The sequence below is a fragment of the Salmo salar genome, chromosome ssa11, assembly GCF_905237065.1.
Source record: "Salmo salar chromosome ssa11, Ssal_v3.1, whole genome shotgun sequence".
NCBI lineage: Eukaryota > Metazoa > Chordata > Actinopteri > Salmoniformes > Salmonidae > Salmo > Salmo salar.
Genome location: NC_059452.1, coordinates 86243203 through 86268918, shown reverse-complemented (window position 1 = coordinate 86268918; position 25716 = coordinate 86243203). Strand labels below are relative to the sequence as shown.

The window sequence follows — 25716 nt, the reverse complement described above, 5'->3', positions numbered from 1 at the left end:
ATCAATGGATCAAAATCCAGTTTATGCAAGTACCAGGGAGAGGGGGCCCTTACTACGTGTAAAGACAGAATATAGCTTCCCCACTGCATTCAAGAAGACACTTTCAATGGCTCTTGCATCACCCTGCATAATCAAAACAGAGGGAGAGGGCTTTGCTGAGTGTTCCTTGGGTTCATTCTACTCCCCACACAGACACAGAGAACAGCCAAGCCCCTTCAGCCCTTCCCCGCCTAACATCCTTGGCCCTCTCCATGGTGGAGTATGACAGGATTAATATTCATCAGGGTCTTGGCTTTGCCAAGCTCCAGGGAAAGGTTGGGGAAAAACAAAGTGGAAAAACCTGGAGAAGTCCATTTCTGGCCTGATTGACGCCTGGCCTGGCAGCAAGTAATTCATTTTGAGGGGGAAGCACAAGTGTCCTTGCACCAGCTCCCAGCACAAATTTATGATAATCCTAATAAATTATGATGCGCCACGCAGACATTAAAAACTGTGATTGGCACTAAATAAAGCAGGCTGTACCTCTCAGGTCAGAGTGAGAACTATGTGCAGCCAGGCAGCCTGTCTCTGTCCACATCTCTCCCTACAACTATCCATCTCTGTCTGTCTCTCTTTCAACAACTCTTCACCTCTTCCCTGCTCTCTGGCTTTTGCCCTTCCCTTCCATAGTTCTATTTAACTTTGTATATTTCAGCTTAGTTGGTATTATTTCTACCTAACTGCACTTGCTCAATCTGGTATTATTTCTAGCTAACTGCACTTCTCCTTTATCTCCTCTTTGAAGCAGAATGAATGAACTGGTAAACATAATCACTTTAAAACTTTTAAAACTTTATTTTTAACCAGAAATGCAGATACAACAGCTAAAACATGTTAAAATTTATTTGGAAATTGTTCTGCCGGTATTTCTGTGAGACAGGATTTAAAACGTTTGCAGGAAGGAGGTTTTAACTAATTAAACTATAGGCACTCACCATTTACCAATGAAAGTACATTTTCCTTTCTCTGTCCTACATTCTATCCATGCTGACCTATATATTTTTGGGGGGTGTTTTTTAAATTTATTATTGATGTAATTCACGCTTCAACTGATAGCCAGATTGAAGTCGCCAGTTTTAATCTCACTCAAGCACTGCACTGTCTACCGCACGGATTAATCCACTTTCATCATCTACAGCGGTCAAACTAAATCTGGTTATTCCACTGACTGTTGATTACTGCCTTTAACATGCCCATTATTATGTGCAAATGGAAGTAGTGGGCCTTGATTAAAACAATAGAAAAAAAACTAACAGTATTATCTACCTAATCCTTTAATGTGAAAGTGGTTGGTTTATCTCTGCTCTGACATGGAAATGCCAGTGTAGCTGCCACTGGGCCACATCCTTGGGTCAAAACCACAAGGACATCCACACTAGTCACAGGCTTACATTAGAAAATAGCCGTTTCTCTTACCCTCCTGAGTGTGCAAAGACATAACTCAAGGCATTATGACCATATGAATCTCACTATCTTGTAAAATGGGAGCCAGCTGAAATGTGTCAGTGGAGAGAAGCTACAGTAGCAATTCAGAAATGCATTAAATGAGAGAGAGAAGGAGAGAGATTTAAGCCTAAGAGAAATAGACTCAAAGTAGTGTGTGGCATAGTCTGATTAAAAGTGCAGCCCCCCTTTGCACTGATTACGCTGCATTTTGGAAAGCGTCCCACTTTAGATAGTAACAACCCAAAGCAAAAGGCAACATGTCCACTGATCTTAACAGGACATACAGTACAGTCACTTGAATGGACTGATGAATGGTCTGAAATGAGAAAGCAGAAGCCCCATCCCTTCAGAGTGAGACTCTACAAACTCTATACCCTCTACAGATGCAGCCATCAAAGGCTAAACAGCTGCTGGTATTATATCTATATCAATGGAAATGAAGCATGATTGATTGGCCACTGATGCAAAAACAATCAGAAAGTACCAGATGACACCATGAGAGGGGCATTGTGGGATATATTCCCCGTAGAGGTCAGTGGGTATGGAGGCTCATTTTAAGAAAATCTCCACATACATTCCCATAAGTTATAATAATAATCATCGTCATCATTTGGTGGGTGCTTGTATTTGTCCTGTTTCACACATGTACAAGTGTATATTATATGCATGTGTGAAATGGACAATGTGTTTTTTGCATATCCCAACTCCCACTGAAACACCCTCAAAGAGTGGAGTCACAACCATGGTTACGAATAGCTGGTTCTGGACAGATTTCCAAGTATAGTTACCGTAATTTCTGTCCCACAATGATAAACGTGATTGAAATCACGAAAAGAGGCTGAGTGGAATTCTGCATTATGTATCCTTATAATCAATAATTATGATCTTCCAAGAGGCGATCAATGAGTTGGATGTAGGGGCTCTGGTCCATAAGTGTCCTTGCTGGCGTCATGGCACAATCAATCCCAAACATATCCATTGCTGATTTTGTCAATGAAGACCTTTTATTACCTTGCTAATCTAATCGATGAAAGGGAACATAATATTTCAAAGTGAAAGACGGACATAGAATATATTACATTTATGTCAAGCTGTGCTCTCAGGGTTGCTTCATGGGCCAGATAACTCTAGAGAAGGTGTGTGGGTGAGTGCCCACGCTCCCTCATCGAACCCTCTCTATCATGCTCTCTCTCGCTCTGTCTCTCTGTCATGCCTCCATCGCTTCTCTCTACCTCCCTCCCTCCCCCATCTCTCGCTCTCTTGCACCCACCCATGCCAGTCAACACTTGGGATGCATGACAATGATGAAAACACAGGTTGTTGAGATGGTAAACGACTTCAAACACGTGTTTGAATCTATCCTGTCCCTCTGAAGTGAAAAGGCTGTACGCTGGACATGTGAGGGTGGAATACTAAACCACGGCATGGGAGAATAGAGCTCATCAATCATGAGTGGCATGCATTTTCCTGCAGTGGAATGCAGCCAAACGGCATTAGAGTCTATGCAACAGCAGCAGCAGCAGTAACAGTACTGCCATAGAGCAGGAGCCTGGCTGAGGCTAAAGATAGATTGATAATTAACTAAACATGATGTGTGCTTGAAGAAGCATGGGAAAAGGGTAAAAAAGAAACTAAGATATGAGACCTCAAAGAATAGCCTAGCATGAGCCAAAGGTTACTTGTATGTGCCCACATGTACATATCCTGCACATGCAGTTAAGCAGAAACACACACTTAAGCACAGGAAGAAGGTATATGAACTGTGAAACTGTGTCGTACGCCATAAGCAGGAAAGCATGAATTAAACTATATACACTACATGACCAAAAGTATGCGGACACATGTTCGTCGAACATCTCATTCCAAAATCATGAGCATTAATATGGACTTGGTCCCCCCTTTGCTGCTATAACAGCCTTCACTCTTCTGGGAAGGTTTTCCACTAGATGTTGCTGCGGACACCTGCTTCCATTCAGCGACAAGAGCTTTCGTGAGGTCGGGCACTGATGTTAGGTGAATAGGCCTGGCTCGCAGTCTGCGTTCGAATTCATCCCAAAGGTGTTCGATGGGGTTGAGGTCAGGGCTCTGTGCAGGCCAGTGAAGTTCTTCCACACCGATCTCGACAAACCATTTATTTGTATTTTTATTGATTCCCCCCCCCTTTTTCCCCCAATTTCAATCTTGTCGGGAGGCAAAAGTCAAGGCATGCATCCTCCGAAACATGACCCGCCAAACGGCGCATCTTAACACCCACATGCTTAACTCAGAAGCCAGCCGCACCAACGTGTCAGAGGAAACACCATTCAATGCGATGCAGTGCTTTAGAACGCTGCACCACTCGGAAGGCCCCTCAACAAACCATTTCTGTATGGACCTCGCTTTGTGTACGGGGGCATTGTCATGCTGAAACAGGAAAGGGCCTTCTGCAAATTGTTGCCACATAGTTGGAAGCACAGAATCGTCTAGAATGTGTGTGCTGTAGCATTAAGATTTCCCTTCACTGGGACTAAAGGGCCTAGCCCGGACCATGAAAAACAGCCCCAGACTATTATTCCTCCTCCACCAAACTTTACAGTTGGTACTATGCATTGGGGTAGGTAGCGTTGTCCTGATATCCGCCAAACCCAGATTCATCTGTCGGGCTGCCATATGGTGAAGCGTGATTCATCACTCCAGAGAACGCGTTTCCACTGCTCCAGAGTCCAATGGCAGCGAGCTTTACACCACTCCAGCCGACGCTTGGCAATGCGCATGGTGATCTTAGGCCTGTGTGCGGCTGCTCGGCCATGGATACCCATTTCATGAAGCTCCTGGTGAACAGTTCTTGTGCTGATGTTGCTTCCAGAGTCAGTTTAGAACTCGGTCGTGAGTGTTGTAACCGAAGAGAGATGATTTTTACATGCTATGCGCTTCAGCATTCAGTGGTCCTGTTCTGTGAGCTTGCGTGGCCTACCACTTCGCGGCTGAGCCGTTGTTGCTCCTAGACATTTTCACTTCACAATAACAGCACCTACAGTTGACAGCTACTCTAGCAGGGTAGACATTTGACAAACTGACTTGTTGGAAAGGTGGCATCTTATGAAGGTGCCACGTTGAAAGTCAATGAGCTCTTCAGTAATGCCATTCTACTGCTACTGTTTGTTTATGGAGATTGCATGGCTGTGTGCATGATTTTATACACCTGTCAGCAACGGGTGTGGCTGAAATAGCCAAATCCACTCATTTGAAGGGGTGTCCACATACTTTTGAATATATAGTGCATTCCTCAAAAGTGAATCTCTGAGTAGTAGTGTGTTACATCATGAAATATTCAGCACAGCTTGCCTCAATAAGTTACAGACATACTTATTGACCCGGTCTTAATTAGGTAAAAGGATTTGATATTGGTTTGATAGGATACTTAATCTCTGTTGTTTCCACTTTTGCCTTGCAGTTTGGTCCAGCCACATAGAAAAACAGGCCAATCTGCTGGACTTTTCTCTACAGACCTCTGATCTCCCTAAAAAAGGTGACAGTGATCACAGGATGGACAGCCGTCTGTGGAGAGCTGTCTGCGTGTCTGTGTGGACCCAGCCCTGCCAATCCATCTTCTAGTCTGGATGGCTGCCGATTTCTCGGCCTGCCTAACTGCCTTTCCTGTCTGTGTGTCAAGTTCCCTACCATCTATGTATCCTGCCCTGCAAGCTTACCTGCTTTCACCTGTCTTGCTGCCAGCCTCCTGTTCTACCTGTCTCTCTGCCTATCTCGCTGCCTACCTGCCAGCCGACCTCTGCCAGTATCTCCAGCTGTCTATCTGCCTACCTGCCAGCTTGCCTGTCTGCCTGTCTGTTGTGCCTGCCTCCCAGCTCTCCAGGCTGCTGTGCCTCCAGCACAGGATGCCTCTAATGGCACCGTCAGCCACAATAACCTGACACGGTTATTTTTGTCCGGAGAAGACAAAGGTCTGCACTACAATCGCAAGCAAACAGATACGTAACTGCATCAAAAGTTCTAACACATGCAAGAAACGCATACATTCATTGACACAGTAACCATTAACATAAAGTACCTGAAAACACACATAGCATTTTATAAATACGGAAATACAAGTAAACCTATATGCTACAATTCTCTGTGCCGCAGAGGGAATAAACAAATTCAGGACACATACATACCCTAGGGTTGGATATACATTACTAGAGAATAGTGGCCCATCATGTTATAAAATAACTTTAGAGGCTTAAGTTAAATAAGTATATTTTAAAAGGAAAAAAAGGAGAAAAGGCCAGAGAATAAGAGAATAAGAACGGAAGATGTAGAGATAATAACATGAGGAGGACAAGGAGAGAAAGAAAGAAGGAGAGATAGCAAGGTAGAGAGTATAAGTGCAGAGTGCCAAGTAAGAGAGCAGTCTTTGCTTCCTTTCCAGGTAATGTGATTGCTATATTGGTGACCTAACACCCTCATTAAGAACGGATCAAACAGCGCTGCGAAAGGCGAAGGCACAGAACCGCAGTGTGTAAGAGACAGGATTAGGAGGATGAGAGAGTTGTTCTCTCACTAGCGGTGAATGTTTGAAGTCCCACGCATGCCTAATTGTCGAAGACACTAGCATCTATACGTTTTTCTAGAATATTTTTGCCCCCGGCAAGCCTCAGAGTGTTTGAGGTATATTGGCTTTCAAGCAATTCACAATCTGACTTTATGACCTTGATTTTGATAAGAAATAAATATACATTTACCTCAGGGAAGACCCCGATGTCATTAGAAAAATGTATCATTATACTTTAATGTGATGTTTTTGTATCCTTTTAGCAGACACTGTTTTGCTTGTCACATTTTCAGGCCTGAATAAATATGAGAGTTGCCAAAAGGAGAAGGGGAAAATAACCTGAAATTACAGTGGAATATTAATGTATCTTTTAACTTTGTACTTGCTGAAGACCCATTTTGAGCAATTACCTACCATGTAAGGCTAACATTTTGCGGAACAAAGTATTTAAAAAAGCATATGAGTGGGCCAACTCACCAAAGCCACAAAATCCACACACAGACAGACAAACAAACACACTGTTTGTTTGTCAAAGGCAAGCATCAGAATACAAAAAGACACTTAGCATTATCAAAGCTTAACGGTCACATTGAACACAGAGAACACTGATCTTAGACCAGTTTATTCAGATCCGTAGTTGAGGCCATATGCAAGTTATCTGAGAGAAACAACACATTATATATAATACAATCCTAAACATAAACCAACCTTTTTTAGATGGTGCAACTTAGTGGACAGAACAGACAGTAGGAGTTCATGGAAACTTTTAAATTACAATGAAATGTATGCTTAGTTTATCTCTGTTGAGACTCTGCCATGTTGTCAAAAAAGAACTGGACATTTGTTTATTTTAATTTTAAACATTCCCAAGCAGTGGCACTCCTTATGGGAGTTTCAGACACTGCATCTTTGCAGTAGTACACGTACCACAGTGTGGTGTGTGTTGTGTGGTGTGTGTAGTGTGTGTTATTTGTCTATTTTGTTTAGAGGACATGTTGCTGGAAATTGAAATGTTGCAGTCCTACATCATACTTTAGACAGGCTTAGTGACTCATACTATAGAGCAGCTAGCTATGCATTTTATAATAAGGTAAGCGTTTTATAGTAAGGTTAAAATGCTTTGTGATGTTTCAGAGCTGGGTTGGCCCCTTTTTTGTTTTCACTATAATGTGTGTGTGTGTGTTTGTTTGTGGGGAGGGGTTTGGGGTGTGTGTGTGTGTGTGTGTGTGTGTGTGTATGTGGCTGTCAGGCCGTGTGTGGCCATGTCTGAAACCTGCGCTTGCGTTCTAAATAGTAGGCATTTGGGGTTTGTGAAAATAGAACGTCTTGTAGTATGTGACATTTACAAAATGTTGTATGCTTTAATTGCCAGAATGTCATACTCATTTCGGCTTTCATCTACTAGAATTTGCTGCTGACTATTGAGGAAGAGAATCATCTTTCTAGACCCAAGCGTGTTTGACAACAGCTGATAATCACATACAGTGAGGGAAAAAAGTATTTGATCCCCTACTGATTTTGTACGTTTGCCCACTGACAAAGAAATGATCAGTCTATAATTTTAATGGTAGGTTTATATGAACAGTGAGAGACAGAATAACAACAACAAAAATCCAGAAAAACGCATGTCAAAAATGCTATAAATTGATTTACATTTTAATGAGGGAAATAAGTATTTGACCCCTCTGCAAAACATGAATTAGTACTTGGTGGCAAAACCCTTGTTGGCAATCACAGAGTTCAGACGTTTCTCATAGTTGGACACCAGGTTTGCACACATTTCAGGAGGGATTTTGTCCCACTCCTCTTTGCAGATCTTCTCCAAGTCATTACGGTTTCGAGGCTGACGTTTGGCTCCTTCCACAGATTTTCTATGGGATTAAGGTCTGTAGACTGGCTAGGCCACTCCAGGACCTTAATGTGCTTCTTCTTGAGCCAGTCCTTTGTTGCCTTGGCCATGTGTTTTGGGTCATTGTCATGCTGAAATACCCATCCACGACCCATTTTCAATGCCCTGGCTGAGGGAAGGAGGTTCTCACCCAAGAGTTGACGGTACATGGCCCCGTCCATCGTCCCTTTGATGCGGTGAAGTTGTCCTGTCCCCTTAGCAGAAAAACACCCGCAAAGCATAATGTTTCCACCTACATGTTTGACGGTGGGGATGGTGTTCTTGGGGTCATAGGCAGCATTCCTCCTCCAAACACGGCGAGTTGAGTTGATGCCAAAGAGCTCCATTTTGGTCTCATCTGACCACAACACTTTCACCCAGTTGTCCTCTGAATCATTCAGATGTTCATTGACAAACTTCAGACGGGCATGTATATGTGCTTTCTTGAGCAGGGGGGCCTTGCGGGCACTGCAGGATTTCAGTCCTTCACGGCGTAGTGTGTTACCAATTGTTTTCTTGGTGACTATGGTCCCAGCTGACTTGAGATCATTGACAAGATCCTCCCGTGTAGTTCTGGGCTGATTCCTCACCGTTCTCATGATCATTGCAACTCCACGAGGTGAGACCTTGCATGGAGCCCCAGGCCAAGGGAGATTGGCAGTTATTTTGTGTTTCTTCCATTTGCGAATAATCGCACCAACTGTTGTCACCTTCTCACCAAGCTGCTTGGCAATGGTCTTGTAGCCCATTCCAGCCTTATGTAGGTCTACAATCTTGTCCCTGGCATCCTTGGAGAGCTCTTTGGTCTTGGCCATGGTGGAGAGTTTGGAATCTGATTGATTGATTGCTTCTGTGGACAGGTGTCTTTTATACAGGTAACAAGCTGAGATTAGGAGCACTCCCTTTAAGAGTGTGCTCCTAATCTCAGCTCGTTACCTGTATAAAAGACACCTGGGAGCCAGAAATCTTTCTGATTGAGAGGTTGGTCAAATACTTATTTCCCTCATTAAAATGCAAATCAATTTATAACATTTTTGACATGCGTTTTTCTGGATTTCTGTTGTTGTTATTCTGTCTCTCACTGTTCACCATCAAAATTATAGACTGATCATTTCTTTGTCAGTGGGCAAACGTACAAAATCAGCAGGGGATGAAATACTTTTTTCCCTCACTGTAAGGTGACATGCTGTACCAAAATGAACCAATGGCTGGAATAAACGCAACTTGTTCATTAGATGACTCATTATCAGTGTAGATGAGTCTAGTACAGTATGCTGAGATATGTTGCTTACTGCATTTGTTAAACTAAACAGTGCCTTTTAAAAAGTATTAGCACACAGTATGTCATTTTAGTAAGTAGTAGGCAAGACTACGGACACGGCCTGTGTGAGTGTGTGTAACTTACACCTGTAATTATGAATGTAAGATGAAGAAAGAGAGGCAAAGATGGAAATACATTGTATCATTGCTATATCAGGAATAAGATGAAGTCATCAATGGAGTTTGAACCTCTTTGCTGTCACAACAGTGACCATTAGCATCCCGAACATGTGTGAAGGGACGAATCTGAACAAAGTGGCTCATCAAAAACAGACCCGAGATAAGGTAAACACACACAAAACAATGCCTTTGCCATTTTGGAGAAAAAAACCTGCACCTAAATAAGCAATTGAAACTACCTCTCAGAATTCATGGAAAAAAGTTAGCACTTATCACAAAAAGCCAGCAGCACACTTTAAGCTAGTGGTATTATTCAGGATCGTAAATGTAATTGGTTGTACTTATTTGTGTTTCAACACAATTTTACATCAAACATTTTTTCCTCTCAACAGAGACAAGAGTGTAAGTGAATACCGAAACTCTTCTTTGAACACAATGAAAACTACTCAAGGAAATCCCAAAGCGATCCCAAAGCAACTCGTAACTGCTACCCGTCACAACACACCATTCCTAACCTCTAAAAACAGATACAGTCAATCCAAGAGGGGAGATACTAAAGTAAAAGCCACAGATGTTAATATCTATCAAAAGCAGTGTAAGAATTTACCTCAGGTAGCCTCGCTGTGGAAGAGATTTATTTAGGAGGGGTAGAGGATGGTGTGGTTCATACCTCGCATTCCCTGGAGCCTGAGATGGTGCAGGTGCAGGATCCAGTCCCGTTGACAAGCACGTCCATGGCCTCCGAATTGGTGGGCTTGTAGTCCACATAGTACTCCTGCAGTGGGGAGCTCAGCGTGTGCTCTGTCTCTCTGGCTTTTTTCCGCCGTTTGCGAGCTGCGGCAGAGTGCTCCTGCAGCTGCTTGACGCTGCTGGGATAGCGCTTCCACGACACGTAGATCACCAACAGGATCATCGCCACAGACAAAAAGAGAGCAACGCTCCCCGCCACAATCTTGTGAAAGGACACAGGCTCAAACTCATGCTCAGGTGGTGGTTCCATGGGCGGGGTGACAGCTGAAGATGTAGGGCCACCTCTGGATCCCTCTCCCCTCTTCCCAGATCCGGTGTGGGGCGTGGGGTAGGCTGGGTGGCGTTCTGTCTGGTCTGGGCCTTTAGAGGGGGTGGTGCTGGCTGTGAGGGGTGTGATGGCGGTAGCCCGACACACACCATGGGTGTCTATGGCATCCATGACCTTCTCACCTTGGGCCTCCTTTGGGGCGGCGCAGATCATGGTGGTCTCCTTGTTCCCCTTGAAGTTCCTCAGCCAGACCACCAGGGGGCAGATCACAGGGCCACAGTCCCACACATTTCCCGCCAGGCTGATGGTGGTCAGGGAGATCCAGGCCGACACGGTCTCCTGGGACACGTTGGTCAGTTTGTTGGAATCGAGATTGAGTGTTTGAAGGTTGGGCAGGCATTGGTAGACCGTAGCATCCACCTCTTGCAGATCATTACCAGACAGGTCCAGCTTCTGCAGGGAGGTCCAGGTCCAGGTGAGGCCCTGGCTCATGGAGCGGATGCGGTTCCACTGCAGGTACAGGGCCCGCAGGTTGTAGAGGCGTGGGAAGTGGGAGAAGTTGATCTTAGAGAACTGGTTGTGCTCCAGGTGCAGCTCAGTCAGCTTCAGCAGGCCTGAAAAGGCATTGCGGGTGATGCTGCGCAGGCGGTTGTAGCCCAGGTCCAGGAACTCCAGGTTTCTGCAGTCCTGGAACAGACGCACGGGGATGCTCTTCAAGGAGTTGGAGCGCATGTGCAGGCTGAGGAGCTTGCGGAGGCCCTGGAACTGGCCCGGCTGCAGGGCCGCCAGTTTGTTGTAAGACAGGTCCAGGTTGCGGAGGTTGGGTATAGGGTGGAAAGTGGTGTTGTGGAGCATTGTGATCTTGTTGGAACTCAGGATCAGCTCCTTGAGCCTCCGAACGCCTTGGAAAGCCAGTACGTCCACAGAGGCAATGTAGTTGTGGTCCAAGTAGAGCCAGATGAGCTGGTTGAGGCCCACAAACTGTCCGGCTCTGAGACTGGCCAGACTGTTGTAACGTAAGGACAGGCCTTGGCAGCCCCCTGAGAGGTTCTTGGGGACATCACGAAAGGCGCTTGACTCACAGTAGACGATTTTCCCATCGCAGCGACAGCTTTTGGGGCATGGGCGCTCGCTGAGGGATGGAGATGCAGCCAGCCACACCTGCATGAGCAGCGGTACCATCAGCCAGCGGCGCCGCATAGCAGAGCCTGCAGAGAGGAACAGATTGAGAGAGACAGATTGAGAGAGACAGATTGAGAGAGAGAGAGAGAGAATATCACTTTTTACTGAAAGCATCTAACAACAACCCATCTGTCACGTTAAATGTGGGTGGCAATGATGGTCCATGTTATTATCAACCATGTGGGTCAATTATTCATCAGCACCCAAGACTACCACTACCTGCTTACTGTTCACATATAATGTATTCAACAGGTAAAGAAAATTGTGGTTTTAATTTGGTTTTAACTGCAACCTGTCTCTGTCTGAATTTAGTCTTCCCACAAGCCGCCACAGTGCTTAAGGCAAACAAGAGAAGTCATAAAAGCAAGCCGGCTCCCAGCAAATTAACATTCAGGAGCTGGTGGTTGTGTATACAAATCCGGAGGAGTATCAATTTAGAATTTAGCCACTTCACATTGAACCATAACAGAGTAGTTAAGGGGTCTGAGTAAATCATGGTGTTGTCTTCCACCAAGTTCAAATAAAGAGAGTCAGCTCTCTAGAAACTCTATGGAGATAAATAATTCTGCTGTGCACAAGCAACATACATAAATGTTCTGTAAGTGCCAAAATAATGGAAACACTTGAGGGATATGAGGGATACAAAGTGTATTGAAAGCAGGTGCTTCCACACAGGTGTGGTTCCTGAGTTAATTCAGCAATTAACATCCCACCATGATTAGGGTCATGTAAAAAAAAAGTCAAATACTTCAGCCACCCAAGTCATAGATTGTTCTCTCTGCTACCGCGGTACCGGAACGCCAAGTCTGGGAACAAAAGGCTCCTGAACAGCTTATACTACCAAGCAATAAGACTGCTGAACAGTTAATCAAATGGCCACCCGGACTATTTACATTGACCCCCTTTTTATTTGCACTGACCCACTTGCACTGGCTCTATGCACACTCACTGGACTCTACCCATACACTCACACCCACACCACACCGATACTCCAATACACACACACACACTACATACTCTCACACACATGCATATTGACGCCCCACACACTCACACTGACACACTTTCACACTCTTCACATTATTATCTATCCTGAATGACTAGTCACTTTTACCCCTACCTACAGTACATGTACTCTATATATTACCTCAACTATCTCGTACCCCTGCACATTGACTCAGTACCGGTACTCCTTGTATAACGCTGTCTAAGGGCCATTCCAGAAAAGTGCTCGTAAGTAAGCATTACATGGTAAAGTCTATACCTGTTGTATTCGGCGCATGTGACAAATAACATTTTATTTTATTTGATGTATAAAAATGCTGGGCAGGCCATTATTTTGGCTACCATGGATATGCCCCCATAGGATGACAATGCCCCCATCCACAGGGCACGAGTGGTCACTGAATGGTTTGATGAGCATGAAAATTCTGTAAACCATATGCCATGGCTGTCTCAGTCGTCAGATCTCAACCCAACTGAACACTTATGGGAGATTCTGGAGTGGCCCTTAGACAGCGTTTTCTACCACCATCAACAATACACCAAAATGATGGAATTTCTCCTGGAAAAATGGTGTCGCATCCCTCCAATATAGTTCCAGACACTTGTAGAATCGATGCCAAGGTGCATTGAAGCTGTTTCTGGCTCGTGTTGGCCGAACGCCCTATTAAGACACTTTCTGTTGGTAGTTACCAGTACATGAGCACTAACCATTTGAATATAAGTACAGACAAAAACATTTATCTGATCATGCTGTGCTGTGTCCTTAGATATAATGTTACTGCTACTTGGGACTAGAAATGATGTAGAAGAAATACTGCAGATGCAGACTATTGAACCACTGATGGTGATAATGAGAATCGGTCAGTAAACTGTAGCCAGGTTTGATATCCCACTGGGCCTAGACGTCAATTCAATGTCTATTCCATGTTGGTTCAACGTAATTTCATTGAAATTACATGGAAACAACGTTGATTCAACCAGTGTGTGCCCAGTGCAATCGGTCTTTGTCCGTAGGTGAGAGTGAGCTGTTTCCATTAAAAGCACTCCCCTTACAGAGTCACTAACGATCTGTCATTAAGATGCATTGATTTCCTCTTGAGGAGTGCATCCACTGGTTGTGTGCTCTTTTCTCTGGGCTAAACCCCTGTAATACCTGCTTAACATCCTTTAATCAAAAGGTAGGATGAATGTGTGGTTTAATATAGCCCATAGTTGTGTTTAATTGGTTATCACATGTATGTCATAAGCTAGGTTGGCGACAGATTTTCATGCCAATATAAAAAAAAATAATCATCATTAAGAAAATATGCGTATTTTCCCACCTGTAGTGTTTCCACCAAACAGACATGTTTAGGAGAAAAATCTGTGCGTGCTGACGTAGTGCACACAAAATGTACTTTTCCGCTTAAGTTTTCATGTACCTAATAAAAATCTAAAGTTCAATGCATTTCCATTGCATTTTTAACTCTAAAGTTTTGTCACAAAAACTGTTGTGTTAAAAGTTGCCTAGTTAAATAAAAAATAATAAAATAGCAAATATGCCTACTCTGGTCTTGGCACTTGCGCTCTAGCCAACAGCTCACAGATACACTGCAAGTAGGCTGTGTGGGTAGGCTAGTCTACATGATGAAATGATTATGGATAAGAGTGAGAATATTAAGCATCGATCATCATGTCACTAGAATAATATATTTACGATATATTTATTGTAAAGGACCATCAAGCTCATCACCATGCACTTTCACCACCCTGTGAAGTACATCATCATTTATTTCATCTGTAGCCTAATAAACTGCATGGTTTCCCCATTCGTAGTAGGTGGACCACACACCATATCATCACTTGACTCCAAGTTTACTTCAATATAATGGTTATTATATCAATATTTGCACATAAAGGCATTTCCACCGCCATTTCTTGCATAATTGTTTTTACCGACACAAAAATATCCCACCATGTCGAAAGAACAAATTACAGTGTATATCAGCATTTATCAAACTGTACTGAAAGTTTCCATTACAGCTGTCGTGATTTTTATTTTTTTTACACGGTATGACTTTACTCACATAAAAACCGTGGAAGGAAATGTGGTTAGTGTGACACTCCAATCATCCTAGATGTTCCTCTATGATGGGAAATGTGACAGTGATGGTGTCTGCATGCTAAAGTTTCAGATGTGTTGCAAAACTGAACAAATGATGAACAGAGTATCAGTGAGATAGAATAAAATGCCTTTGACGGTACTTGAGGCTTAAAGCTAAAATTCTTAGTTGAAACAATAACAAAGCAATCACCCCTCTTTTTGTAAAAAGCTGAGGAACGGGCCTGGAGAAATGAAACCACTCTCAAATTCATCCATGATATCAAATGTATAGTTTAAAGCATATTTTGAGCCTACAGTGTTTGTTTCCATTTTTTTTTAATTACAAACACTGGTGTAAAACAAGCTTATATTTTGGGTTCTGATGAGGTAAGACAGTTGATCTAAGCTTATGAGGCACAAATAATTGATTTACTCTTCAAGAATCCATAGGCATATAGTATTAATGTACAGTATACAGATACCCAGCTTAAAACCCCAAAGAGCAAACATCCTTCTTCCTTGATGAAAATCTGCTCCAGAGTGCTCAGACTGTGGCGAAGGTTCACCTTCCAACAGGACAATGACCCTAAGCACACAGCCAAGACAGCGAGACAAGTCTCTGAATGTCCTTGAGTTGCCCAGCCAGAGCCCGGACTTGAACCCGATCAAACATCTCTGGAGAGACCTGCAGTGACGCTCCCCATCCAACCTAACAGAGATTGAGAGGATCTGCAGAGAAGAATGGGAGAAACTCCCCAAATACAGGTGTGCCAAGCTAGTAAGTAGCATCATACCCAAGAAGACGTGAGGCTTTAATTGCTGCCAAAGTAATGAGTAATGAGTCTGAATACTTACGTAAATGTGATATTAAATATTTTTTTTTAAATGAATTTGCATAATAAATCTAAAAAAATCTAAAGAAAATGTTGCTTTGGCATTATGGGGTATTGTGTGTAGATTGATAAAAAAACTGTTTGTTAGAATTAGGCTGTAATGCAACAAAATGTGGAAAAAGGATCTGAATACTTTCCGAATGCACTGTAAGCACTTTGTGACAACTGCTGATGTAAAAAGGGTTTATAAAATACATTTTATTGATTGATTCTCTGTATGTGTGTGTTTTCGTTTTCTTTAGATAGTCTTTAGTTAGTCTCTAGTCTAGTAGATTAATTACTAACAAGAAAATGCTGGTCAAAAGCTTAACACATGATTTCTCTATCTGCAGTGTTTTTTTACTCATGTCAAATTTGTTACAATATCAGTACAACAGAACAACAACAAAAATGTATATTCCTGTATTTCAAAAACTAACAGTTTTGTATTTTTTTTGCTCTAATTAGGCAAGTCAACATTATAGAACACAACATTGTTAATTTACTGTAAAGAAAATGTCATTGCATGTTTTTCCATGTCTTTCACGTGATACATTGTGGGCAGCTTAAACGAATTGTGTGTTCATCAGATTTAGTGTACATTTACACATCCTCCTAAGAGATGTGCAGCTTTACTAACATAGCTTGTGAGCTACATACTTTAGCTTGAGCCTTCTTCATTAGGCACCTTTATGCCCTGACTGACACTATGTGGGGTTTAATGAGCACTCTGTGCACTAATGATTCACTAAGCCATCTTCCTCTCCTCATATCCTCTTATCTTATTCAGAGAGGAACATAGGTCGCCTACAGAGGTGTCACTCATGAGCTGTGTGTATCGATTACCACCTCTCTACCATACTTCCCTTATCATTACCATGGTTACCATATCAGACAAATAACTATATATCACCTCTTCATTCCTAACGCGCTCCCATTACCACTTCAGTTGTTAGACTTATTTTTTTCCTTTGAACTGCATAGCCATAATCATCCATGTTCCAATCATTGGTTTGTTCCCCATATCCTTGGTACACCTTTGCTTTTTATTGTGATTACCATGCTAGGATTAACTGTATAAGTCAATTTACTACTTATCCCCTTATAATAACAGAATATCTCTGCTTCTGCTACTACCAATACTACTGCCCCTACTACTAAGACTACTACAATACAACTACGATGGAAGGGATATGGATCCTTTTCTTTTTAAACTTTAACAAAGAATGAGAGGAAGAGCACACAGCTGACCTACTGTCAAGATAAATAAATCATAGCTTGGCAAATATGCACTACGCTCTGATTTTTTAACACCCAAGTGGCTCATTGTTGTGTTTTGTGCCATTAACAAAACTGCTATCAGGCGCAGCCCACATTGTGTCTGGACACGAGCATAACGCTTAGGGAAGGACGTCCCCTCAGACCAGCCTAAGCCATCCTATTAGTCTCCAATTAACATTGAGATGAATACTAGCCAGCCAAAGCAGTCCCATTTCCCTGGTGCTTGGGAACCAGCGCTTCCTGTCCTGTGTGTATTGCCTGAATGTTCTGAGGATACGCAGATGTCTTTGTGTAATCCCAGAAATGCAGAGCAGATACATTGGCTATTTGCAGTTACTGAAGTAGGTGGTCTACAGTACAAACAAGGGCAACTGGATGAAGAGAAAGTTTGTGTTGGATTCTCCTCAATACACCAGTATCCAAATGCGCGTGCACGCACACAGAGACGTGTGCTAGTGTAGAGTTGTTTTGTCCTTGTGTCTGTTTTCTGATTTCCCCTGGCGGGAAGGGTTCCGTCAGGGTGGAGTGACTGAGAATAACCAATCAACCCCCAGCACTCACAACACTATTGATGACTCTGTCACATCCTCTCTCAGAGCCACCCCTGCCCTGCTGCCCTCTCCAGGGGCCTCATTTATCAACCATGTGTACATTTCTTACTAAATTCTGGCGTACGTGGAGGTTCTAGGATTTGCGTGCGCAACAAATTATTGTTATTTATCAAACTGTCACATGCAACATACAGGCATGTATTCATTGATAAATCAGAGCCATATTATGTGTGCGGTTGTAAAACGAGCGCTACAACCTCGACTGGAAAACGCCCTCCATTCACCTTTTTTGTTAATAAAAAAAAATGTATTTGCTGTATGATTTGGAGATGTGGAACTGGGCTATGGAAGTTCCCCCCCCAAAAAAACTCTATGGCAAATTTGATCACATTTCTGTAGAGGTGTGGGCAGAACGTTGTTGTGACTTATCCAAATATAAAATGCATGCTGCTTAGCGAGTTCCAAACATTGGCTGCACATTCTACAAGATTGATTGTCCTTTCAAACAAATTAAAAGTAAATGCTACAACCCACACTTCTATGCGAAAGACAAATTGTTATTCAACATTTTGTTTATCAATACATGATTGGGTTTTTCTATACTGCCTTTGTAGCCTACAGGCTCTGAAATTAAATAGGCTTTGATGTCGTGCTCCTAAACCTATCGCACAGCAAAACAGTAGCCAACCCATACTGTCACATACTGTCAATTTACAGTTCTATTTACACTGAACAAAAATATTAACACAACATGTAAAGTGTTGGTCCCATGTTTCATGAGCTGAATTAAAAGATGTTCCAAATGCACAAATGGCTTATTTCTCTCATATTTTGCGCACAAATTTGATTACATCCCTGAGAGTGAGCATTTCTCCTTTGCCAAGATACTTGGAACAAAGATGTCTCAAGTTTTGAGGGAGCTTTCAGTTGGCATACTGACTGCAGGAATGTCCTCCAGAGCTGTTGCTAGAGAATTGAATGTTCACTTCTCTACCATAAGCCACCTCCAACGTTGTTTTAGAGAATGTGGCAGTACGTCCAACCAGCCTTACAGCCGCAGACCACGTGTAACCAGCCCAGGACCTCCTGTGCGATCGTCTGAGACCAGCCACCCAGACAGCATTTGAAAATGTGGGTTTGCACAACCGAATCATTTCTGCACTAAACTGTCAGAAACCGTTTCAAGGAAGCTCATCTACATGCTCATCGTCCTCATCAGGGTCTTGACCTGACTGCAGTTCGGCGTCGTAACCAACTTCAGTGGGTAAATGCTCACCTTCGATGGCCACTGCGGGATCATCTGAGACCAGCCAGAGGGACAGCGGATGAAAATGTGGGTTTGCACAACCAAATCATTTCTGTACAAACTGTCAGAAACTGTCTCAGAGAATCTCAACTGCATGCTCGTTGTCCTCACCAGGGTCTTGACCTGACTATCGTAACCGACTTCAGTCGGCAAATACTCACCTTCTATGGCCACTGGCACGCTGGAGAAGTGTGCTCTTCACGAATGAATTCCGGTTCAACTTTACTGGGCAGATGGCAGACAGCATGTATGGCGTTGTGTGGGTGATCGGTTTGCTGTCATCGCTGTGAACAGAGTACCCCACGGGTTATGGTATGGGTAGGCATAAGCTATGGACAACGAACATAATTGCATTTTATAGATGGCAATTTGAATGGACAGAGATACCGTGACAAGATCCTGAGACCCATTGTCGTGCCATTCATCTGCCGATATCACCTCATGTTTCAGTATGATAATGCAAGTCACAAGGATCTATACACAATTCCTGGAAGCTGAAAATGTCCCAGTTCTTCCACTGTAAACTCACCACACATGCCACCCATTGAGCATGTTTGGCTTGCTCTGGATCGACATGTATGACAGCGTGTTCCAGTTCCCGTCAATTTCCAACAACTTCGTACAGCCATTGAAGAGGAGTGGGACAATATTCCACAGGCCACAATCAACCGCCTGATCAACTCTGTGTGAAGGAGATGTGTCGCGCTGCATTAGGAAAATGGTGGTCACACCAGATACTGACTGGTTTTCTGATCTACGCCCCTACCTTTTTTTTAAGATGTCTGTGACCAACAGATGCATATCTGTATTCCCAGTCATGTGAAATCCATAGATTTAGGCCTAATGAATATATTTATATTGACTGATTTCCTTATATGAACTGTAACTCAGTTAAATCTTGGAAATTGTAACATGTTGCATTTATATTCTCGTTCCGTGTACAGTACTTTCGAGCATGCTTTGCTATTGAATGAGCGATTGATAAATGGTAGCCTACTATTTCTGTAGTGGGAATAATTTAAACCAGTTATGTCAGAAAAGGAGTAATAAAAGTTAATAAATAAAAGTTAAATAAACATATTAGACGACATGCTGCTATGCAAACACTTTACCAATGACAAATGCATCTGTTTTAGCATCAGGTCATTATCTAATGCTTTTATTAGCATACCATTATTATAATTCCTGTGCATCAAACACCTCCCATTTCCCCAAACGAACAATAAGCCTATTTCTTGCAATACAGTAGATCAACCTTCTAGAAGTTGTGTGCACGCATGGTTTGAGATTTGCGTGGAGATATGCATACTTCCCATCAAGTTCAAAACCTTCGCGGGAAAACTGGCGCACACAAGTTTTAGAGTCTTTTATGTGCCCACACCCCTTTCATAAATGAGGCCCCAGGGGCCTCAACCGAGCATACATACAAAATTTACCCCAAAATGTGCGTGCGCCAGTTCACACAAAAGTTGGCATTGATAAAAAATGTACTTGATGAGAGAATGTGCTCTCCACCCCATAAACTTTAGACCATACATATGCATCTACTAGTGGTTGAAATATTGTATTGCAATCTGGCAAGTATGTTGTGCAAATGGGGGACATGATGAAACAGCCTGGTCTCATAGACTAGACATAACATAGCAAATGTTATGTTTGGTATGGTTACATAAGACAGATGGTTACTTAAGGCAAAAACGATAGTAGGGTGGTTGGTCAGGGTTGATGGGTAGGGAAAAACTGAGAATGTCTAGCAACATAAATGTTGCAAGGTCGAATCTCATCACGAACAACTTTTGCATTTTTGCTAATTAGCAACTTTTCAACTACTTACTACTTTTTAGCTATTTTGCAACTACTTAGCATGTTAGCTAACCCTTCCCCTAACCCTAACCCTAAGCCTTTTAGCTAACCTTTTCCCTAACCCTAACCCTTTTAGATAACCATTTCCCTAACCCTAACCCTTTTAGATAACCCTAACCCTTCCCTAACCCTAACCTTTTTAGATAACCCTAACCCTTTTAGATAGCCCTAACCCTAACACTAACCTTAACCCTTTTAGCTAACCCTTTCCCTAACCTAACACTAACCCTTTTAGCTAACCCTTTCCCTATCCCTAACCCTTTTAGATAACCCTTTCCTTAACCCTAACCCTTTTAGATAACCCTTTCCTAACCCTAACCCTTTTAGATAACCCTTCCCTAACCCTAACCCATTTAAATAACCTTAACCCTAACCTTAACCCTTTTAGCTAACCCTTTCCCTAACCCTAACCCCTTTAGATAACCCTTCCCTAACCCTAACCCTTTTAGATAACCCTAACCCTAACCCTTTTAGATAACCCTTCCCTAACCCTAACCCTTTTAGATTAACCCTAACCCTAACCCTTTTAGATAACCCTTTCCTAATCCTAACCCTTTTAGATAACCCTTCCCTAACCCTAACCCTTTTAAATAACCTTAACCCTAACCTTAACCCTTTTAGCTAACCCTTTCCCTAACCCTAACCCTTTTAGATAACCCTTTCCTAATCCTAACCCTTTTAGATAACCCTTCCCTAACCCTAACCCATTTAAATAACCTTAACCCTAACCTTAACCCTTTTAGCTAACCTTTTCCCTAACCCTAACCCTTTTAGATAACCCTTCCCTAACCCTAACCCTTTTAGATTAACCCTAACCTTAACCCTTTTAGCTAACCCTTTCCCTAACACTAACCCTAACCCTTTTAGCTAACCCTTTCCCTAACCCTAACCCTTTTAGATAACCCTTTCGCTAACCCTAACCCTTTTACATAACCCTTCCCTAACCCTAGCCCTTTTAAATAACATTAACCCTAACCTTAACCCTTTTAGCTAACCCTTTCCCTAACCCTAACCCTTTTAGATAACCCTTCCCTAACCCTAATCCTAACCCTTTTAGCTAACCCTTTCCCTAACCCTAACCCTTTTAGCTAACCTTTTCCCTAACCCTAACCCTTTTAGATAACCCTAACCCTTCCCTAACCCTAACCCTTTTAGATAACCCTTTCCTTAACCCTAACCCTTTTATATAACCCTTTCCCTAACCCTAACCCTTTTAGATAACCCTTCCCTAACCCTTTTAGCTAACCCTTTCCCTAACCCTTTTAGCTAACCCTTTCCCTAACCCTAACCCTTTTAGATAACCCTTCCCTAACCCTTTTAGCTAACCCTTTCCCTAACCCTTTTAGCTAACCCTTTCCCTAACCCTAACCCTTTTAGATAAGCTTTTCCTTAACCCTTTCCCTTTTAGATAACCCTTCCCTAACCCTAACCCTTTTAGCTAATCCTTTCCCTAACCCTAACCCTTTTAGCTAACCCTTTCCCTAACCTTAACCCTTTTAAATAACCCTAATCTTAACCCTTTTAGCTAATCCTTCCCCTAACCCTAACACCTTAACCTAACTCCTAAACTTAACCCTAACCACTAACCCTAATCCTTAGTCTAGCTAATGTTAGCCAGCTAGCTAATGTTAGCCACCTAGTTAAAATTAGTAAGATATCATAGGTTTCGCTAATTTGTATAGTATGTTTTGCAAATTTGTCAAATATTGTACGTTTTGCAAATTCAGAACATATAATGTGAGTTGTAATTAGTAACAAATCATATGAAACGGGTGATGGACATCCACAAATTAATACATACCATATGAAACGTGACATATCACACTAAATGGAGTGTCTCGGATTTACATACAGAATAATATGAAATGCTCTGAGACCAGGTTGGATTGAAAAGCTTATTCATAGAAAACAAACAAACAGACAAACAAAAAACAGGAAACGATGCATTAAAATACAAGTATATGGGTATTTTGCCTGTTGCCTAAGGAAGAGAGAAAAAGCACGATCAATGCAATCCATCCTGCATTGTCATTAGCAATTCCAAGTGCTCAAGCTATATCTATATAGACTAAACTCTTAGAGAAAAGGTTCTAGATATAACCAAAAAGGGTTCAATGCTTGCTTCATATATGGCACCCCTAAAGGTTCTATATAGAACTGAAATTGGTTCCATATAAAACCCTATATGGTACCCAAGGCTTCTATATGGAACCAATTATGGTTCAGGTGAAGAACCCCTGGGGTTCTGATCAAAGCACCCTATAAAAGGGTCCTATATAGAACCTTTAGGGGTGCCATATATGAAGCAAGCAATAGAACCCTTATTGGTTCTATCCAGAATCTTTTTTTTTCTAAGAGTGGACAGGCTAGTGCAAAACTAACTATTAAATAATTTGTAGTCATATTTATATGTGAGCATTTAGAATTATTATTATTGTTATTTCAGAGCAATTGTACAATTTAAAACTGAGTCAATGGATATTTCAATGGCTCTTTGATTCCAATGTTCCTTTAGGTAAACAATGTATCGATGCAGTGCAGTAGCCTACTGTAGGTCGATACATCGTGCCACCTTACAATTAATGGCACTGCATAGCCAGTGCACTTGGCCATCTGTGTAAGTTAAATAAAGGCTGTGGAGATTAGGCTATACCTCGGGCGACAATAACAGAGGTAGCAAAGACAGAGAGAAAAACACGTAGGCCTAAATGAACTGTCAACACAAACATACTGACGATTTAAATACTCAGAAACTCAAGCACCACATGCATAGACACACGCACCGAACACACACACACACACACACACACTTGAGCGAACATGCTCACACAATTTGATGCACGATTTGCAGGCTGTTCGCGCTCCAAATTGCATTCATTAAGCCTATTGTAGATGCCAGGTCAAATAACAGAAATGCTTCCCAATCGTCTCTCAACGACCAAAGAGCAAGAGACGACATAACAGACTGTCTTCACCGCTTAACAACCAGCAGGTGCACACACGACAAGCCTATATTTATGATTTGATATTGCAAAGCAAAATAAACTTTACTCATGAGATCAATTCTTATCTGCGTAATTAATCTGCATGTAGCTTAATGTATCGACCTACAGATAAAAAAATACAGCTTATAACAGATAAAAATACACCTTATGGATCAGCGGGGACTGTGAAGAGAAACAGACACAAGCATACACACTCACACATGATAACATACGCACTATACACACGTACATGGATTTTGTGTTGTAGTATGTAGTGGTAGAGTAGCGGCCTGAGTGCACACACTTAATCTGTTGTGAAATCAGTTGTGAAATGTAATGTAATGTTTTTAATTGTGAATAACTGCCTTAATTTTGCAGGACCCCAGGCAGAGTAGCTGCTGCAAAGCAGTAGCTAATGGGTATCCACAATAATACAAATACAAAACACATATATACTCATGAAACTCAAATGATCTGTTCTCAGTTATTGTTGGACATAGGCTACCACTGACACGTTTAGATCACTAAATGAAGGAAAACACAACCATGAACGGGTTGTCGATAATTATGCAGGACCACGCTTTGTGAAGTTGACTTGCATCCAACATAAAACATGATTAGCATTCCAGTCCCAATCAATGATCCGGATTCAGTCTGCTTCTTAAAGCAGTAAAGAAAAAATAGGAGGCTGCAGACATAAGCTAATGAACGGATGCATTCGACTATAGAGCTTTTTGTAAACGGAACAGTTATTTCCGATGCAATCACAGGCTAAACTAGAACGGAATATTTGAGTATTTGTTGTGTCCAATTGTTAATCTCACAAAGACATTAATCGCATGTAATACCGCAAGGAGATAGAAAAAACGACCCGTATTGCAGCTCTGTGACTGTTGTCTGTTTTGGGCACATCATGGCTATTCAAAACAATAAGAGTGTGCTGAATTTGTTTTATAACACTTACAAATTAACAATGCTTTGTGAAATCTCGAAATTGCAATAATATATATATTTTTTTATCTGAACATCCCAGATCTTTTCGCACTACTGGCATTGTGTGAGTGAATTTTAGGCAAAATACGCATTAGCTTACTCTCGTTTTCCCTACATGAAGCAGATATGATACATTTACAGGCACATATAGCCTACTTACCCATATCCGCTTATCTGTCAGCTCCTGACCACAGGTTTTAAAGCCTTCCAGCGTGCGACACCCGAGTCCGCATGACACGCGCTCTCCTCAAACGGTGTGGTTCTAATCCACGACCCCAGTCACTGCGCGCAGCCGCCGATTCCAACACGCACCTGCCCGTCGCTGACCCCGGAATTTAAGCGAGTCAGAGGGGTATCCGTGTGTCAATCCCTTAGTTTCACCATGGAACATTTCTCACTATTCCCAACGACAGACGAAAATCCCGATCTAGTTTTCTATCATATCCGTGCACACAATTCCCGCGTAAAATTGTTGGGTCCAATATCAACAGCGCCACAGAGAGTAAACAATGCCACATCCAAGTCATAAATGACAATCCAAAAATAAGCGTGACAGTTCAAAGATTCCAGTTGATACTTTCTCATCACTCTCTATCCATCCATTATCGCATGAAGCGCAAACAACGATTTGCTCAAGAGGCTTTGTGAACACCAGAAGATCTCCCCAGTGAAAAGCGACATATAAATCTTGCGATGACTGACAGGGAATTCACACCTAAAGAAGCTTTACCTGATCAGAGGAAAATTCAAAGGGTCCGCTAACGGTAGTTTAACTCGGTAAACAAACCAAAATCATTCAGGATGAACATTCCCCCTTTCACCTCTATTATCTCTCCTCGTCGCTGAAAGCAAATAGAACACAAGTGCAAGCGTTTGAGTAGTTAACACTTCCGCGCGTATCACGGCAACTTTTTCAGGCAGAATCGGAATGCCCTCTTCTGGTGAGAGAATAGCCCCCGCATAAATATATATTTCCCTCGGCTCTCCCTCAGCAGACAGTACACGTCTCTGCCGACTGTGTATATGTTGAAAGTAGCATGTAGCAAAAATATTGACAGAGAGAAAGGGACATTCTCTGATGGTGACAATTGACACGCTCTTGCACGATAGCAATTAGCACACTAGCCTAAATGTATGCCTAATGAAAGGCTAAATGTACTTTCACCGTTTTCAATTGTTTGATTGTGCGATTTGAGATTGTGTTTTTACTGTAGCCTAATGTACGAGAGAGAAA

The 25716-nt window shown here is 42.3% G+C and overlaps 1 protein-coding gene across 2 annotated transcripts in view; it reads right to left on the bottom strand.

Annotated features, from left to right (window-relative positions):
- Nucleotides 1-25394, bottom strand: part of LOC106563218 (leucine-rich repeat transmembrane neuronal protein 4) — a 159675-nt gene extending 134281 nt beyond the window's left edge. The window contains exons 1-2 of one of the 2 annotated variants that reach the window (XM_014128576.2): nucleotides 24643-25394; nucleotides 10015-11570 (exon numbers count right to left, since the gene is read on the bottom strand). In XM_014128576.2, coding sequence (XP_013984051.1) covers nucleotides 10015-11570; nucleotides 24643-24646 — 1560 coding nt within the window. In that variant the 5' untranslated portion in view covers nucleotides 24647-25394. Of the gene's footprint in view, nucleotides 1-10014; nucleotides 11571-18803; nucleotides 18915-24642 lie in introns of those variants that run through there. The other variant, XM_045690005.1, reaches the window with a different exon arrangement.
- Between the last annotated feature and the right edge of the window lie 322 nt (nucleotides 25395-25716).